Source organism: Octopus sinensis, linkage group LG4, assembly GCF_006345805.1.
Source record: "Octopus sinensis linkage group LG4, ASM634580v1, whole genome shotgun sequence".
Taxonomy (NCBI): Eukaryota; Metazoa; Mollusca; class Cephalopoda; order Octopoda; family Octopodidae; genus Octopus; species Octopus sinensis.
Genome location: NC_043000.1, coordinates 89,374,947 through 89,394,946, shown reverse-complemented (window position 1 = coordinate 89,394,946; position 20,000 = coordinate 89,374,947). Strand labels below are relative to the sequence as shown.

Sequence of the window (20,000 nt, the reverse complement as noted above, 5' to 3'; positions counted from 1 at the left end):
GGTAATGGAGACAGACATTGGTAAAAATTTGGGCTAAAATGAAGAATCTGTATGGTAGTGTCTCCAGTAGTCGGATGGGGAATTGTATAAAATACTGCTTTCAAAACACTTCCTGAGACTTTGGATTCTAGCAAGCTTAATGTGCATAGATAATCACATTTTTATTTGTTTATTTACTTATAGAAACTTTAAGTGGAACCCTAAACTGGAGTATAACAAAAATTTTAATTTTTTCACTAACTCCATTTTTCTGAAACGCTTAAACACTCAAATCAGATAGTGTATTTCGGTACATGGACACCACCAACCACAAAAATATTTTCAAATCGATCAAAGCAGATCCTAAAACGCAAAAAAGAGGCTAAGCCGAATGGGACCACAGTGTTTTGTAAAAAAATCCCCCCCCATGCAAAATCAATTTATTAAAACTATGAGCAGATGTACATTTCCTGAGATAATGAGGTACGCTTCGCTGAAGTGGAATCTACAACCTCTGAGGCAGTTTCTGTTTTTTTTCCCCCGTAAAGAAGAGTCCCTCTCCTATTAAATGATTCATTCACCTCCAGAGGGGAGGACATGAAAATGAATTCTTCTTTGCCTATGTCCAAACTTACTGTAATCACAACACCTATATCCTGTAATCTCAACATCCTCTCCCGAAATCACAGGCCCTGTGCCCAGAATTTGAAAACATTCTTCTTCTTCTTCTTCTTCTTCTTCTTCTTCTCCTCATTATTATAGAATTCCGCCGAGATCGACTTTGCTTTTCATCCTTTCGAGGTCGATAAATCAAGTACCAGTGAAACACTAGGGTCGATGTAATCGCCTATTCCCTTCCCCCAAAATTTCAAGGACTTGTGCCTTCAGTAGAAAGGATTATTATTGTTGTTGTTGATGATGTTTTATGTACAGTCTACGCAACACCTGCAATATAAAACGGCAAGATAAGATATGAAATGTCAAAATTTTAGAAGAATATGACATTTCCAGTATCAAAAATATGCTGTTGAGAACTGAATGTACATAGGCAGTACATTTTCGAATGCATGAGTGTAGTTCGAAAATTCTCCTTTATGGTATAACAATAAGTTGAAGCAATCACTAAAATCTTTACATATTGGGCAAGTCATTGCCTAGATCGATCTAATTGGTGTAAAAAGTGCCATGGCCCATCTAAACAATTTGAGTTGAAGAAACAGAGCAACAAAAGAATTATATCGTGCAGGCAATAGATACATCTGTCTCAGATCCATACTTGGTCTCAAATTATTGGGTTGTCCGGAAAGTTCGTGCCGATTTATAGTAGCTTACCTTTCGACTTATTTTAGAACATAGCTGAGTCCATAAAATAGGATTTGACTACACTTCCATTTAGAGCACAGTAAGCACATGTAAGAAAATAAAGGGCATAAAAGCCATAATCATTTATCAAACAGAGAAAAAAATCTGCTTCACGATAAGCATAAGGATGTTTTCTTCTTTCCCCAAAAGAACAATTTTAGTTGTCTTCAACTATGTGGTGTAATATATTGTTCGTCGGTCGAGGGAGTTGCAAAGGAATTACATAAATGATATTCAAAACGGGGGACGAGGTAAAAAATGAAACAAACCGAGTTGGTACATTGCACATCTGACTGCACCGCAATATTTGGAGAGGTGTAGCACAAGGGATAACTTTATTAATTGTTAGCATATCGTCAATTTTGTAGCGTGGTATATGCAGATAGTAACGAAGTAGCCGAAAAGACGTTCAGTGGCAAAGTGGTCTATTTAGAAATACATGCTTAATGATTCCTGAGAGCTATAGAGCAATTCTGAAACTGCTCCGTCGTGGGTTGAGAAAATAAGTCAGGAAACTAATGTTACAGGACAGAAAGATCAACTGTTACACTTGTGAAAGAGAGTCATTTGAGTGGTTTCTACACTGAGGCACTAGAAAGCCGAGGAATGGAGAGAGCAGCAGGCAACAACGTAATCAGTAACATCAACAAGGGCAATTCCGAAGTTTGCTCTTCTACCACTGGTCGAAGCAACAGAAATGGTGGGCGGGTGGAATCGACTCGAGCTCGGTTCTAGCAGTTTGTTCCTTCTCGAGTCAAGCATGGCTCATAAGGGTCGGTTTCCCAGTTTCCTTGGCGTATAGGTTCCCCACCTGGACGGGACGCAGGTCCATCGCAGATGAGCTGCAAGATGCAGGAGGAAAGAGTGAGAGAAAGTTGTGGCGAAAGAGTCAGCAGAAGTTCGCCATTACCTTCTGCCGAAGCTGCGTGGAGCTTCGGTGTTTCGCTCATAAACACACACATCACCCAGTCTGAGATTCGAACCCGCGATCCCTCGACCGCGAGTCCGCTGCTCTAACCACTAGGCCATGTGCCTCCAGCAGTGGAAAAGGACGAATCGTCTCTCTCAACCCGCCATCCTCCTACGACGGTGAGGAGAACATGGAGTTTGCAAGGAGTTAGATAAAACAAGAAGAGGAAAAACAGAAGGTTGATAAAACATTTATGAATTATGTTTCCGGATGATGAAAAAGATTTCAAAATATAATTTGTATACTGGAAGATTTCAGTGTACACAGTGTGGGTGAGTGCTTTCGACGTCATCACTAAACCTGCAAAACTGTGTGTACATACAATTATCTACGCGTAAATACGTCATTCGAAAAAGCAAATTTTACTTAATTATTCAGCTCGTGTTTCATTTTCGAATGTTCCGAATGCCATTCCAAAAGAAAGATGAAATCACATAAAGGTGAATAAAGAATAAAAATATTTGCTTTTCAAAGTAACAAATATTTATGAGCATTACAAACACATACATGCAATATTCTAATTATTAAAACTCAATTATATTGATTAGCAATTTTTAAAAAAAAATGCATTATCCTTGATAAGGGCAAAAATAGATTTTATTATGATAATACTATAATCTTTCATATCAGCCATATTGCATTGATAATTTAATTTCAACGTCCTCGAAAGAATTAGAAGATGGAATTGATATCACCAATATTAAAACTTAGAGAAGAATGTATGCAATCGAACATACTTTTATTTCTAGAGAGCCTATTATTTCGTTTTACATATCATAAATATTTGAAGTAATATGCTTAAAGTGCCATCGTTTTAATGGCACGGATTATGATTTCTCTTAAACTTTCTTTGTATCTGCCAACTGAACAAGTTGCAGCCACACAGGATTCATAATTATCAGATATGCGTGAATTTGTCTTGATTTAAATGAAATTCTCATTAATTACTACAGTAATATTCCCGATATCGACTTTTTGTGTTGGAAACTACATACAAATAGCATATGTGTCCTGTACAGAAATAAATCCGAATAAGTTATTAACAAGCGCCATACTGTTTAGATATTTTTCGTAAGCTTTTGCAGTCTTTCCATACAGCAATTCTAGATTTAAATTTTATGTAAATCTGATAAGTAGGACTTGGTTATTGTGGGCAATTTCTTCTTATCCTTGTTCTGAACGAAAAAAGTGCATTGAAATATGTGTAGTTTTAGGTTTTCCAGAACGCAATAACCAAGACGTATAAGCAATTATAATAACCGAGCCTGTAATAAGTATGATGCAGAAAATAAAAGATATTTCATTTGCTCCTCATTTGAAAGGAGCAATTATATATTAAAATAAACTCATGGAGGGTGATGCGAAAATGATTGATTGACAAGCGCAAGGTTCACTGGTTAGAGCGTCAGACTCATAATCATGAAATAATGAGTTCGATTCTCGGAGCGGGCTGTGTTGTGTTCTTGGGCAAGACACTGTATTTCACGTTGCTCCAGTTCACTGGTGCCAAGCTGTATCGGCGTGGAGAGGGGAGGCTGGTATGCAATGGTGACTGTTAATCTTCTATAAATAACCTTGCCCGGACTTTCTAGGGTCACTTTCTTGGTGCAATCTCATGGACATTCGTGACCAAAGAAGGTCATTAGCTTTTACTCTTTTATATGGAAGAAACCTGCAACTGACAAAACTGGTGCCAGCAATCTATAGTTTTAGAGCAGGAAATATTAAGATTCATATCGAAATATTTACATAGTATTGATAAGGGTGTAGTTAAGTCCGAATCTGTCTACGTCATCAAATGGCGTGACCATCCCGTCATTTTCAAGTATGCTATATCTATGTATATGTTATGTTACGAACAGATAATTGACTGATTTTTCAGAAAACCTGATGTTTGATCAAAATTAATAGACAAAACTAAATGCTTCAATAGAGACACATAGATAAAGACTCTAAAGTGCAGACAGTGTAATGAATAATCACAATACTCAGAATACTTTGAACTTCAAAAGAGAACTAATTTCCATTTGCAGACACAGAAATTTTTCCAGTTCCTCTGCTCTCATCAAAAAATTTAACTACATGCTCTGCTAACCGCTATTCTACTCCAAACAAATTTCAGTCTGTCGTCTATAACATGTCTGCTCTCTTGGGTATTCATTTAGCTTCAGCAACTTACTTTTGCCATTCTTTATAGTACTAGGTATTTTTTTCGTGCAGCTACAGCTCACCTTAATGTTCAACAAGCACAACAATAAGTTAAGTGACAGCTGTATCAAAACTTTCTAATGCTATTAAGAGCTACAATGCTAAAACAGTGCAAATAAACGAAGAGCAAAGGGGTAGGGTTATATAACATTGAGGAAACATTAAACATTTCCTATAAAGGCAAATACTGAAAGAAAACTTTGTGCATTGCATGGATGTAGCAACCAACAACACAATGGATTACATATAAAGTTCAGATTGCAGTCTTGCAAGATTCGCCTTCACGAAAATAACAGATCTTTCTCTCAACGCCATGAAAGGCAAAACAACGTGAAGGCACAGTTGTCTCTGTATGTCCACATTTGGTTATACAGAGACGAAGGAAATACCGTTACCAGCACCATAAAAGCGGTGCTAGATACGATACAGACATTTAAGAACGGATCAAAATCACATAGCTCCAGCACACAGAAAAGATCCACACCATCTGACAATGCTATGCCAATCATAGAAACTAAAAGCAAAAAACAAGCAAACGAAGAAAGAAAGAAACAAACAAACACGTTAATAACTGCTGATACATTCACGTTCACATTTTAGAACTTCAAATATGATTTCTCTATTGCTTGTCATCTAACTCGTCGTAATGTTTTACATCGCTTACACCATTTAGACTCAACTTATTACTTAAAAGCTCGCTGAAGTGAATGGCACAGCGATCGAAAAAGAAAATTGACGCTCATTGAGGTAATCATTGTTTATCTCAAATGTTGGCGCATCCCCCCACCACACAAACACTCCACTACAAATACGCACACACACACACACACAAACACACACACAAACACACACACATACACAGATCCGTACACAAATAGCGAAAAGACGATGAATGCATAAACATTTTCTATGTTAAGTTCAGGGTTATCTCGATTCTCTTCTGCTTTCTGGTATATACAATAACCGTAGCTCTATATAATTTGATATATATAATGGTAAATCACTTAAAATTTACCTGTTGAAACGAAGAGGGGTTAGAATATACTTGATGAAATCAATGTATGTCTGTAACACATTCACATACATATCTTTGCCATTGTGTTACACTGTCGTATGTCCAAATTTGACTAAATGTGTTTTTTTTTCTCAATATTATTTTTGCCTGCAATAACCGGTTCTTTTGGTCAAACTATCGTATCTCCAGCTGCTTCAGATACCAAGATTTCAAAACTTCTCAAATTGTAGTACAACTGTTTTGCTAAGGAATGGTGAAATGGTGAAACTATACTTTCGTTTTCCGAAAAAGCAACGTTTTGGACTTGTGACATAATGGCAAAGATATGTATGTGTGTGTGTGTGTGTGTGTGTATCTGTGCGTAAATAAATATATATTAATATATATTTATTTGCATATGTATGTATGTGTATACCTGTATGTATGTTTATGTGTGTGTGTATTTATATATATATATATATATATATATATATTTAGTGAATTGAAGAAATGGAGTTGAACGAAGATTGTACAGAATTCCTTTTATTACATTCTACACATGTTTCCAATTGGAAAATTGTGGCCTTTGAAACATGTGTAGAATGTAATAAAAGGAATTCTGTACAATCTTCGTTCAACTCCATTTCTTCAATTCACTAATTATATTAAACTTCAATTATCCGCACCAACGCACGGTTGCAACACCATATGGTCTTATCTCCAACCGTGTTTTTTCTGCTGTGATTTTTGCTACCCAGGTATCGGTTAAACTTTTGAATAATCCGTAACAAGATAATTCATCTTTCCATTTCAACAAACATATATATATATATATAATATATATATATATATATATATATATATATATATATATATATTATATATATATATATATATAAAATAATACAATTAAAATATAAATATATGCATATATACATACATATATGTACATACCTACATATATATGTATATATACATGCATATATGGGTACAGGTCATCAAAAAAGCATCAACAAAATGAGAAACAAGAACGTAAAAAGCAAAAACAGAAAACGAACCTTTTTTCGAAGAACGAAAGAAACGAGACAGGCAAAATTCCCTTCATCAGTTGTCCCCTGCTTTATCTACTCCGCGTTTTCGAAGGTAAGGAAAAAACGCGACTTCGTTAACACCGTCTTTCCCGCAAAGCAAATTAAATTTGCGGAGGGTTAACCTGGTAACAAAAACAGGACAGTAAGCCAAGACGATATGAAGTAGTGAACGCTGGAAAAATGAGCTTTGAGAAGAGACAGGCAAAGTACGTCTTGTCTTAGGAAGGAAGTGAAAGAAAGGAAGATGGATAGCCGTTGGTCACCTGTGAGCAGCGAGAGAGTCACGGAGGAAGAGTGAGAGAGACAGGGAACAGTGAAGGGGAGAGGAGAAGAATAGGGAAAGTGTAGGAGAGAAAAACAGGAAGAAAGAAGAACAAAAGAGGGAGATACATAGAAAGAATAGAGAAGGATAGATTGCGCATCGGAATTATAAAGATAAAACTTGAAAAAGGATGTGCGGCGTTCGATCATATAATATAAATACATACATACACACACACACACACACACACACACACACACACACACACACACACACATATATTATATATATATATATATATATATATATATATATATATATATATATACATTCAACAATATAAGGAATGGCCCTGATAGACCATTCGACTCACTAGAAAGAGCAGCCAAACTCAAACCCCTAAATAGTTGTAATTCTGAAATTGAAAGAGAAATAAAAACATTTACCCATATAAGGCCATTCCTTATATTGTTGAATGTATATTATATAGTCTTTGACTATATTTTCTTCCTCACTAGACCGCTGGTAGCGGAGAATTTTCTTTGCTACCCTTATATTTATTAATATATATATATATATATATATATATATATACGTGTGTGGGTGTGTATATGTATACATGCAACCAGACGTATATTCTTAGTTTTCGATATATGTTTGTAACTATTTTTCTTTATTTTCTGCAGATCTTATGGATTGTAAAGACAATCCTCTTGATGTACTCTTCTTGGTGGATACTTCCGGAAGTGTCGGTGCTTCCAATTTCAAGACAACTCTTCGATTTGTGAGCAGTTTTGTAGATAGCTTTGAAATTGGTCCTAAACGAGTTCAAGTTGCAGTAACAACGTTTGATCATACTGTGATGCCAAAAATCAAACTTAACCAAATACACGATAAACAAGCTCTTAAAAACGCTATTAATAGTATCCCCCATCATGGCGGTATGACTGCAACTGATAAAGCGTTGGCGTTTGCCAGAACTCAAGCTTTCACTCGACAAAACGGTGGACGTACAAATGTCACGCAGGTATGGATTTTAACTGTTTTGTAATTCGAACATTTTTATTCATATTGAATTAATCGAATAGATAAAATCACTCATATTTAATTAGAATTTTTAATAGATCTAAATACTTTACAGCAGAGGTCCTTAACCACAAGGCCGCCGAAAAATAATTAACTTTTTTAAAATTATAAAAGAATTAAATTCAAATAGATTTATTTAAATATTCAATATTCATCTACTCAATACTATCTGTCATGACTGTAAGTACATTTTATGAATACTTTGTATATTTATATAGTTAATGCATATTTTACATCTACTTTTACTATCAATCATAATTGTAAAGAATTTTACAATCAATATATATTAAAATTCTTTTTGTAATAATTTCCAACTAGTTTTCTAATCCCTACTAATTTTCAGATTTTAAAGAATTTCGGTACATGAGAGTAAAGAGATTATGCACTTTTTCTTTCCATTAATAAATTGCTCTTTTTGTTATGGCTCTCTTTATCGAAATGCACTTAATTTACACGTATGTGATACTACCGGTCCGCGGAATTATTATCCGGTATGGAGCCGGTCCGTGGTGTAAAAAAGGTTGGTGACCACTGCTTTACAGTATTTAGTTTTGTATGTGTTCGGTAAAACATTTGCTTCTATGTTTGATTCATTCTCACCGAAATCAATTTTGGCTTTTATCACTTGATGTTATCGTATTAATATTATAAACCTAACTAGTGGGACCCGAGGTTCCACGGAATGGAAAAAAATGACTATAAGGACCTATTTAAGAAATAAATGATGATTTGAATTTTTATAGCATTCATTATTTAGCTTTCTTTATATATTCTTGATGTTCGTCTATATTTACTTCCTCGCGTCTCTGTCGGTACTGTCTTTTCCCTCTTTTCATTATATTTTCTCGCTGTTCTTCTCTGATCCGTGCTCTATATCTGCGCATCCTATCTCGGACAGCTTGCAGCCGTGTTTCTTGTGAGTCCAGAGTTTAGGCTAAATTAACCCTTATAAACAAATAAGAGTTTTAAAGCGAGCAGACGATAAATAGCTGCACTTATATGTGCAATTACCAAGCAACAGCCCATCAGTGGCTGAGAAGCTGAGGACCGAAAGCAGAGACTGAAGGTTTCATATTAGCGGCACAAGATGAAAGCTTGCATGCCGAAAACTACCAGGCTAACGTTCGTCAAAACGGTTCTGAGCTTAAATGAAGGTCCTGCGATATATTTAACGAAACTAGATCATCTCGTCGCGGGATGTCCTGTGTTGACACCAAACGAATACAAAAATTGCCACGAGAGAGTAGGACAGTATTTACATTGGAAAATATGTAAACACTACGAAATCAACACTCCTACTTACTGGTATGAACATCATCGGCTCCATTGCAAAGGAATATGAGTCGGTTGCAGGGGCAAAAATCAACGTCGACAAATCGGTGGGATTGCGACTGGGCACCTGGAGAGGCAGATCGATGCCATCGGACGCTGGACTGACGGACCAGTCAAAATGGTCGAAGTCTGGTTTTGTCCCTATCTCTAGGTGGATAAGAATTGGGAAGAGGGGGATGAACATGTTTGCCTCTCTTACTCAGAAAGAGGCAGAGAGAAAGTTGTCTCTGAAAGGCTAAGCAGAAGTGGCGAATGCCAACATTGCCTCTGACAGTCGTGCCTTGCCCCAGTTACTGCTTGATTAGATTGGAGCGTACCCTGTTTATTTTCTTGTGAAAGGGATGCGCTCCACTGGTCAGATGGTCACTTAGGCGTGCTATGGCTTTTGATGCACAGTCACGCACTCACGTTGAGTCACTTGCAACGATTTCTAGATGAATGAGTATGGGATCTGTTTGTGAGACACGTTTTTTTCCGCAGCTCGTCTCCTTCATGGATCTGCTGTCCTAGGTAAATGATAGGCTGTGACAGGGGGCCTCGAGATTAGAATGTCGTCAGACGGTCACTGACCTCTAAAAGTCGGGTAATAGGAACGGTGAATGTTCTACTTTAGCAATATGTAGAGTGTTAGTAGCTTGGAAATGCGATGACGTCCTCAGGGAGACTCTAGGCACCGACGAAAATGAACTGGCAAGTCTATTATGGAGGACTTTCCGGTTGGGGACTACTGTGGATAATTTCCAGATGTCTTTGACCTGACAGTGCTACCGGAAGACACTACCGGGGGCCGCTACCGGTTCGAGATAAACTCTACAAATAAGGATGTGCTGTCAGACGGGTTTGCCCGAGGTACTCGCAGAGCGACGAAACTGTTCTGCATGCATTCGTTCAGTGCCCGTGCATTGCTGACTTGTAGAGTTACTTCGAGCAGCTGCTGTCACATGTGGGACGGATCTGTATGTCAGCCGAATCCATAACGATGATTTCTCCGCAGCCATCCTGTAATCAGGTAGGCAGGACAGTTTTCTTTCATCTCGTGGCTGTGATGAAAGAGGTTGTCTGGTGGACGAGGCTGAAAGGAATGAGGACAGAGACATTCTTCTTTAGTAAAACCCACATAGAATTTTTAAAGGTTCACTTGAAAAGGAAAGTGATGGTGGAGAGGGAAGTGTTGTCCTCGAGTGATTTTATGAAAAAGTGGGTGACAGTTGCGAAAATGGCAGGAGTGGATGGTACCATTCTCAGTGTAGAACTGTGAGTCGGAAGAAAAAAGTTGGAGAGGGCTCCCGTCCATGGTATTCAGGGTAATCTTGGATGGTGGGGTTCTTCGATTATCACTTGATGTCCTCCTGTATCATGGGGACCCTATTACTACTACTTTCCCCTCTTTTTCTATTGTCTTATATTATTTATACTTCCCTTCTTCTAAAGTTTACTATGTGTATATATATATATATATATATATATATATATATATATATATATATATATATATATATATATATATATATATATATATATATTAGGATGTATATATGTATATATAAACACCCACACTTTATGTTTGTCTTAGTATTGTCCTCCTCATCCTTTGCCCTGGTGACCAATAACAGAAATCATTATTATTATTATTATCTATTGTCTTTGCACACCTTCTACTGTGTCAGCTGTTCACTACCAGTGAATTAAGGTAACACCCCTTATTTCTCGAGCACTTTCCGGAGTATTCGAGCGGTTCCAAGCAGTTCTGTTTTCTGCAAGTGCTCCACCCTTTTTGCAACCCCTATTTGTTCCACGTACTTCTCGAGATTTTCGCTCACTGTCCCCAGGGCTCCAACAATTATTGCTACTACTGCTACCTTTTTCATCGGTCACAACTGATATTATTATTATTATTATTATTATTATTATTATTATTATTATTCTATGTTTGACTTTTGCTTTATATTTGTACAAGTTGGCTCCAAGTCTCACGCAGAGACCTCAAGAGACAACAGGCTGGAAGTTCATGTTGTTGTTATGCCTAGTGTGCCATATATTTGGTGGTGGTGGTGGGGGGGGGGTTGTACTAATGAATGTCTAAAAAAAAATTTTTTTTTAAACCGAAAATTAAGTTTGTTTTAAACCTTGAGATTACATAGAAAGTATTTTGCGTAGGATATAAGCAGTTCCCATGAGCACTATCTTTTGAATTTCTGCCATTTTTGGGTTTCCTGGTATCTGAGTTAGGTAGCTATCAGCCCCTTTTGCTATTATTATTATTATATTATTATTATTATTATTATTATTATTATTATTATTATTATTAAGGGAGCGAGCTGACAGAATCATTAGCATGCCAGGCAAAATGATTAGCGGTGTTTCGTCCGTCTTTACATTCTTGGTTCAAAGTTCATCGAGGTCTTCTTTGCGTTTCATTCGTTCGGGATCGATAAATTAAGCACCAGTAAAACAGTGGAATCGATGTAATCGACTAACCCCTTTCCTCCAAAATTTCAGGCCTTGTGCCTTTAAGAGAAAGAATTATCATTATTATTGTCATCATCATCATCATCATCATCATCATTATCATTATTATTATTATTATTATTATTATTATTATTATTATTATTATTATTATTATTACTATTATTATTATTATTGAGTGAGAGAGCAGTGCATACCATCAAAGTGACACTGGGGTAAAATATACGAAGCCCAATATACCCATCATGACTACCCGTCTGATAAAGGTACACCAGGCACATGCATCACAACCATATGTGCGCGACATGGTGATCTCATATCAAGATAAACAGCACATGACCTTGCAGGTGGGGCCCAGTTAGAATTTTCTTCAGGTTGAGTAGCCCATCCTGCTCAAAAGGTCCCTGAATAAGGGTTGTTTAAGGATGTTGAAAGAACCATGGCTATGATGCTCCCCCACTACTTCTGCTCGCGATCAGAGATGCACATATCGTCAGCCACTAAGGGACATGCTCAACTGGTTAAGGTCAAACAACTGACAAGCAAATCTGTGGTATTGAGCAGAATATTTGCTGTAGCCCATCTTTTATACCAAATTATTATTATTATTATTATTATTATTATTATTATTATTATAAAGGTTAACAGTTAGACTTCCTTATTGTTTTTGCTTACGCCCCTACATATTCTGCTTATTCTTTTGGTGTTTACTGTCAAGGATTTATTGAATTCATAAGTTGATATAGAAACAGTAAATCTATTTATCATGACTCGCAGCGATAGTAGTACGAGGTTGCATTTAGGAAACATGAAATAATTTGTCAATCTGAACTTATTGTACGAATTTAGAGGCTTAAGAGAAATTGGCCTCAGCAGATTTTCTGTTGAAAGAGGTCAGATAGTTGAGCGATGGAATAGATATCTGGACAATAATATTGCTGTAAATTAATTCTTGTTATTTTACTTTGTGAGTTGAAATTCTGCTGAATCAACCCCACTTCATCTGTCCTGTAATAATGGAAAATGTCACATGATACATTTATGTCAGTTGAATCCGTTATGTTTAAAATGCAATACATTTACTCTGTTGTTCTATAATATTATACAACGTATAAAAATGCTAGCTGACAGAATTGTTACTGTGCCAGGCAAACTGATTTTTCGTCCATCTTTACGTTTTGGGTTCAAATTCCGCCGAGGTCGATTTTGCCTTTTATCCTTTCGGGGTACATAAAACAAGTACCATTGGAGCAATGGGGTCGATGTGATCGTTCTACGCCCTACCCCAAAATTGCTGGTTTTATGCCAGTGTTTGAAACCGGTATTATACAACGCATCAATGTATAGACAGTTAAATATTCAACGTATATAACAAATATATTTACCAGTTTCCATATTTTGAATTTTCAGGTTGTTGTTGTTCTTACAGACGGAAGATCAGGTAACAAGGTATCGACAAAACATGAGGCGGACCTGATACATCAAACAAACATACAAGTATTTGCAATTGGAATTGGCAAAGGTGTTGACCAGACCGAACTTAAATCTATAGCTTCTACACCAGATATGGTTTCAACCGTCGGAAACTTCAACGAGTTACGGAAAATCCAAGACAAGTTGCATACACAAACTTGCACAGGTGAATTGAAGCTAATTTCAAAATAAGAGTCTTTCTTGTGTTGACCTCACGTTTTCCTTATCACTCAGTGAATATTTAAAAATACCTTCACCCGTTCGACGATCAAATACGCTGGACACGTTGTGATTGCCATTACAGTAGTTTCTGAGTAAAACAATACACCCTGTACGGCTATGTCTCTCTATCGGGTTTGTCTAATTGCTCTGCTCGAGTTAAAGGCTTTCACATAACTTAATTTGATTCAACTAATCGTAACTACGCTCTTATATTTATGTAATTCATTAAACTGGGAGAGTTGTAGAGTTTTAAGATGTTTCATTAGCATGCATTATTGTCTTAATTATACATTATCTCTTCTCGAAGAGAGATGAGCTGCTTAGGACATATTTACGCTATAAAACACACACGCACACACACATGCGCGCACACACATGCGCGCACACACATACATTTATGTATATATGTATATATATGTGTGTATATATGTATGTGTGGGTGTATCACCAACATCCTCAATGATACTGCAATAAACAAACATTTGCAATTAAATCAATGAAGGTATTTTAAATGATTTTTGTTTCCCATTCATTCACTCACCCTTTATGTATATCTTTCGTTCATAATAGAAAAAGAACTACACTGCACTTTGGCCATATGTTCTAATGTCTTTGTTGATTTCTTCTATTCTATTTAGCTAAACGTCAATATGATAACTGGGGTGCTTGGTCTGCCTGTACAGTTTCTTGCGGAACAGGTGTTTCAAAGCGTACCCGACACTGTCTTCTCGCGAAGTGTTACGCCAATTCAGAAGAAAACAAAACGTGTAACGCACAGCCCTGTCCAAGTAAGGAAATGTTTATTGGAATTAATACTATTCATTCACTTATGATATTATAACCTGGGAATTATTAGTTTTGCTTTTATCATTTATATGAAATCTTGAGTTAATTATTATACCAAAAACAAACTTTGTAAAATAAGTATTTGAAATCAAACGACAAACAGGTATGGTATTAATGATGGCCGACTTTTCATATATCTTGCCGAGATTACTTTTGATTCGCTTTGTAATTTCTTCCCAGAACAAAAACTGTTATTGTCTTTTATCCTCATACAAAATGAGTAAATACTATTATATTACAGCGTTATGAGTAAATAATATTTATTATCTTATAACGTCATATAATTTAGCAAGCAATAACATTAACTTTAGCTTCATACATATGATCAAACAAAAGTATTATGTTATAGTATCGTACAAACAATAATTTATAGTGTCTTACAAATTATCAATCAAATCAAAGGCTGCGAACTGGCAGAATCGTTAGCACGCTGGGTAAATTGTTTAACAGCATTACGTTTCGAGTTCAAATTCCGCCGAGGTCGACTTTGCTTTTCATCCCTTTGGAGTTCGATAAAATAAGTACCTGTAAAGCACTGGACACGATGTCATCATCTCCCTCGAAATATTTGGCCTTGTACCAACATTTGAAACTAATATTATTATACTATATAAAGGCGGCATGCTGGCAGAATCGTCAACACGCCGCTCAAAATGCTTAGCAGCATTTCGTCCGTCTTTACTTTCTGAGTTTAAACTCCGCTGAGGAGACTTGCATTTAATCATTTCGAGATCGATAAAATAATTATCAGTTGAGCCCTGGGATCGATGTAATCGACTTATTCCATCGCTCGAAATTACTGGGCTTGTACCAAAATTTGAAATCAATATAGCGTTATACAAATATTCGAGTGACAATACTATTTTTAAGCATCATATAAAAGATCAAACAATACATTCATCTAATTGCGTCATAGAAATATGAAACAATACTATCTTGCAGGTTCATACAAATTAGTAAAACATTACTATTACTCTAATGGGTAAGAGAAATGAACAAATGATACTATTATTTTATAGTGTCATACAAAGAAGGAAAGATAATTATTCTATCACCTCATACAAATGAGTATCAGTTCACATTAAGAATACCTGCCATGAAAAAAAACACCTTGTTCGTTTATGAGGGAGAATGCATCGAAGAATGCATCATCCCAAATGTCTTCGCCTTTCAGAAAGGTAACGTGCGATTTTATGGAATTTTGGCGGCTACTTTTAGCTAGTCAGGGGATCTCATCGGGACTTACATGTTAGTTTGCCGTTACTGAAATACACATAAAGTATGAAATGGAATCGGTGGTCTTTGTGGTTATGTAAGAATTCCTTATTGACCAAAGATATCTTGGGGAAAAAAAACCTTAGTTTTTGTTGTTGCTATTTAACACCAGTCCATCCTGCATTATGTAAGCATTATGATCAAAATCATTCCAGTTACAGTAGAGATATCTTGTGCTAAACTATCTATTATAAAATCAATTGTTTTTAGTTGCTAGAGTTGTGATCTTAGGGTGATTTAACTACTCTTTGTAGTAGGTAAAGTCCCTACATTTAGATTCTTTCGAATTCTAGGTAATTTTAAGCTGATGACATATTTTATAACTAATTGGCGACGAATGGAGGCACGTGATTTAGTGATTAAGGTGCTGTACACATGATGGCGCGACTGTGGTTTCGATTTCTGGGTCGGACGATGCATTGTGTTCTTAAGTGAAATATCTCGCTTCATATTGCTTCTATCCACTCAACTGGCAAAAATGAGCAACGTACGACGAAACTGTGTTCTGTTGAAGAGGAAATATATATATCATGGAATCCGTGAAGGTTGCCGACGGGCCTTATTTTTCGTTTTTGAATTAGCAGGGTCGTTAGAGCATCAGGTAGAATGATTTGTGGCGTTTGTTTTTATCCTCTTTGCTCTTGGTTCATATCTCACCGAGGTGAACTTTATTCTTCATTCCTTTCGGACCTGATATTTATAGAAATAATCGACGATGAAGAATTGGTGAAATTGTGTCAGTCTTGTGTTATCAGTTTCGAGACTGAGTTCTGAGTTCAAAGTCATTTGAGGTAAACTTTGTCTTTCATTTCTTTCGAGTTCGATATATAAAGTACCAATCGAAGAGTAGAGGATTAGCAAATTTGTATGACAGCCGATCAAGGCATCTCATGGTATTAATTCAGAGATTGAGTTTTAAGGTAAAATTGCATCTCCTGTCGCCGAAAAATAAAATACAAAAGAATAAAACAGGAAAGGAAATATTCAGCATCACTTCTATCAGAAGACCTGACCGACAGATACTATCAGTAAGAGATTTAACCCCCCCGCCAAAAAAAATACTAGAAATTTAATTTATACAGTTCGATCAAAAGATCGATTACCATCATACGATACAACTTATTAATTATTTGAAATTTTGTATTGCAGCCATACCCCCAACAACAAAGCCGCCAGGTAAGTAAACAAATATTATATGACCAAGATGTGTAGGCGAATTGATAGGTAATTATAGAACTTAAGGCTAATTCTAAACAATATAGTAATTTTGTTTTACTTTTCTCATATTATCTGTTAAAAACCTCGGGTGTTCACTTTATCTCCGACTTTTAGTACTGAAAATGTTAAATACCAGTAAAATAATTGAACAATTCTATCGCTTGTATGCTTTTTATTACCCTAACAAAGCATTATTCCGAAAGAAATTATAGAAGAAAAAATACCATGATATTCAAATGGCATCTAGGTAAATTGCTCCAAGAAATACTAGACAAACTATCAATACTCGGATATATCTCTACAAATATATGTCTATTTGCGTGGGTTGTGCTGTGATATCTTAAAACATGACTTAAAAGGCAACTTCAAGCACTGCTCTTATGTGGGACATATCCTGGGTCAATAAAGGCCAAAATCCGTCTAAGTTATCACGGAATTATGGAAACATATTTTTTACTCTTCTATAGGTATCGGGTGCACATATTTTATCTTTCGTGATATCACTTATAAACGGCTTACACTTAGAGGGCCAGATACATACATACATACATACATACATACATACATACATACATACATACATACATACATACATACATACATACATACATACATACATACATACATACATACTAAATTTAACACTTTCATTCTTTTCTGTAGTTATCCTAGACTGTAAAGACAATCCTCTTGATATTCTCTTCTTGGTGGATTCATCCGGAAGTGTCGGTGCTGCCAATTTCAAGACAACTCTTCGATTTGTGAGCAGTTTTGTTGATAGCTTTGAAATTAGTGCTAAACGAGTTCAAGTTGGAGTAACGACGTTTGATAACACTGTGATGCCAAAAATTAAACTTAACCAAATATATAACAAACAAGCTCTTAAAAATGCAATTAATAATATTCCTTATCATGGCGGAGGAACTTCAACTGACAAAGTTTTGGCGTTTGCCAGAACAAAAGGTTTCTCTCCACAGAACGGTGGGCGTACAAATGTCACGCAGGTAAGAAATTTAACTTATTCTCATTTTTATATTTCCAATGTTTATTCATCTTTTTGTCGTATATCTTGCCTTAATGTGGAAACCTAATGTCCAATGCTGTTTCAAAGTCGAGTTTCCCATTTATAGCCATTAGGAATATTCTGTTGTTTCGAATTTTTTGCAAAGTAAACTTTCAAAGTTGTTCTCGAATATTAAGTAATTACACTTTGAATACGTAGAGGCGCATGACTTAGTGGTTAGGGTGTCAACATCATGATCGTAAGATTGTGGTTTCGATTCCTGGACCGGGCAACGCGTTGTGTTCTTGAGCAAAACATTTCATTTCACGTTGCTCCAGTCCACTCAGCTGGCAAAAATGAGTAACGCTGCGATGGACTGGCGTCCCGTCCAGCTGGGAACACATACGTCATAGAAACTGGGAAGCCGGGCTCAAGAGCCAGGCTAGGCTTTAAAAGGGCGCATTTATTTTATTTTTACACTTTGAATACATAACGACTACAATAGTGCTTAGAATAATTATCTTATTATGTTGTTTTTATTGTCCTTGGCGCTTTATCTCCTACGAACGTGTCCAAGAGGTTAGGAAATTGCACTTACAATCATAAAATAGCGATTTCCTGACAGGGAATCTTGATCAGATCAATTCATTTTACTCAGCTCCAGTACACTCAGTTGTAAATGCGTTCACTTACACGCCAAGGAAAACGGGTTAAGCTCTGGTTTTATGATTTTGATCAATCACGTTTTTTGTCTAAGTGAAGAAGTACCAAAGGCCTTAAAAAAAGTAAGAATCAAGAAAAATCCGTTAACTAGTCTTCTTGATAACATAGTTCCTGAAGGTCCCTCTCTAGTTCATTGAAGGTCCCTCTCTAGTCTTCATTAGTGAATTGCCTGAATTGTTTAATTGGTGGATACTACTCATAGAAACATTAATATAATAACTGCAAAGAGTAGAAGTGGTAAAACACGCTATACAAAAATGTTGTTGCTAGTGTTGTTTAGGTGCAGATAACCTTTAATCTTGTAGATATAAGGCATGACAGCCATGATTCTTTCTCTTATTTTCAGATATATAAAAAAAGTCTAAACTGTATAATTATCTAATGTATTTGTATTTCTAAGACGGTAGAGAGAACGCAACGATTCTTTGTACCAGATTGTGTTCATTTCATGTACATATATCTGCAAGCGTGTGGTAATCTTTGTTTTATGTAGCCACTTTTTCCATCTTTAAATGTTTGAATCGAAAATGAAATATTTGACACTGTAGTTAATTCACAAATGTATCGACGACATTTATTTTTAAACTATCTATGGTTTATTTTAGTATTTGAGCAGCGCTTTTCATCATATTATTCTTGACTTTACAGTCTAGAAGTGAAATAATTTGTGAAAACAGCGGCCTGGTTTCAACACTTCTTTCTTCTCGCATCTGTTATCAAGCACCGATGGTGCCAGTTAGTAAAACAAAACAAAGGGAGAAAATATAATTAAAACACTGAATTGATAATGGCTTTTCTTATAAAAATATAGGTAGATCTAAATGTCTCTAAATCTGAAAGAATTGTTTCTAAGATGAAAAATACCTCGTACTTTAGATGCAAATTCTGCTTCGTATCAATTTCATGGTCTCACGTCTCAAACCCGATGCAGTTGAAGAATTGGTAGATTTCATATTCAGAGTAACTAGTACACAAAGAAGCAAATCTATCTCAACCAAATTACTAAACAAATTAGAAGAAACTGCAATTTACTAGAACATAGGTACAAAGAGATGAAACCAATAACCCTAAAGTTAGAAGCTCAAATATTAATGAGTTAAGTTTTGTATTGGAATATTAATGGTAAAATAGTCCTAAAGTTGAAGCTGGAATATTAATGGTTTACCTTTTGAATTGTTAGGTTGTTGTTGTGCTAACAGATGGACAATCGAGTAATAGAGCATTTACAAAACGTGAGGCGACCTTATCCACGGAACAAACATACAAGTATTTGCCATTGGGATTGGTAAAGGCATTAATCGTAACGAACTGAATTCTATCGCCTCTACCCCTGATATGGTTTCAACTGTAGGAAACTTCAACGAATTAAAGAAAATCCAAGACAAGCTTCATACACAAACATGTACAGGTAATATAGAAGTGATTCTAATACATCAGCAGTTCTTTTATTAACATCGTTTCCTACATCCACCAACGAATTATTTCTATAT

General features: G+C 35.9%; 2 protein-coding genes across 2 annotated transcripts in view; both read left to right on the top strand.

The window, feature by feature from the left end:
• LOC118763184 (collagen alpha-1(XII) chain-like) overlaps nt 1-19,545 on the top strand; it is a 20,533-nt gene extending 988 nt beyond the window's left edge. The window contains exons 2-7 of the mRNA XM_036502640.1: nt 7,553-7,893; nt 13,161-13,389; nt 14,084-14,233; nt 16,716-16,742; nt 17,448-17,788; nt 19,387-19,545. Coding sequence (XP_036358533.1) covers nt 7,553-7,893; nt 13,161-13,389; nt 14,084-14,233; nt 16,716-16,742; nt 17,448-17,788; nt 19,387-19,545 — 1,247 coding nt within the window. The remainder of the gene's footprint in view (nt 1-7,552; nt 7,894-13,160; nt 13,390-14,083; nt 14,234-16,715; nt 16,743-17,447; nt 17,789-19,386) is intronic.
• A 153-nt stretch (nt 19,546-19,698) lies between these two features.
• LOC115210527 overlaps nt 19,699-20,000 on the top strand; it is a 139,410-nt gene continuing 139,108 nt past the window's right edge. Inside the window, exon 1 of the mRNA XM_036502240.1 lies at nt 19,699-19,918. Within this exon, the coding sequence (XP_036358133.1) occupies nt 19,846-19,918 (73 nt within the window). The 5' untranslated portion in view covers nt 19,699-19,845. The remainder of the gene's footprint in view (nt 19,919-20,000) is intronic.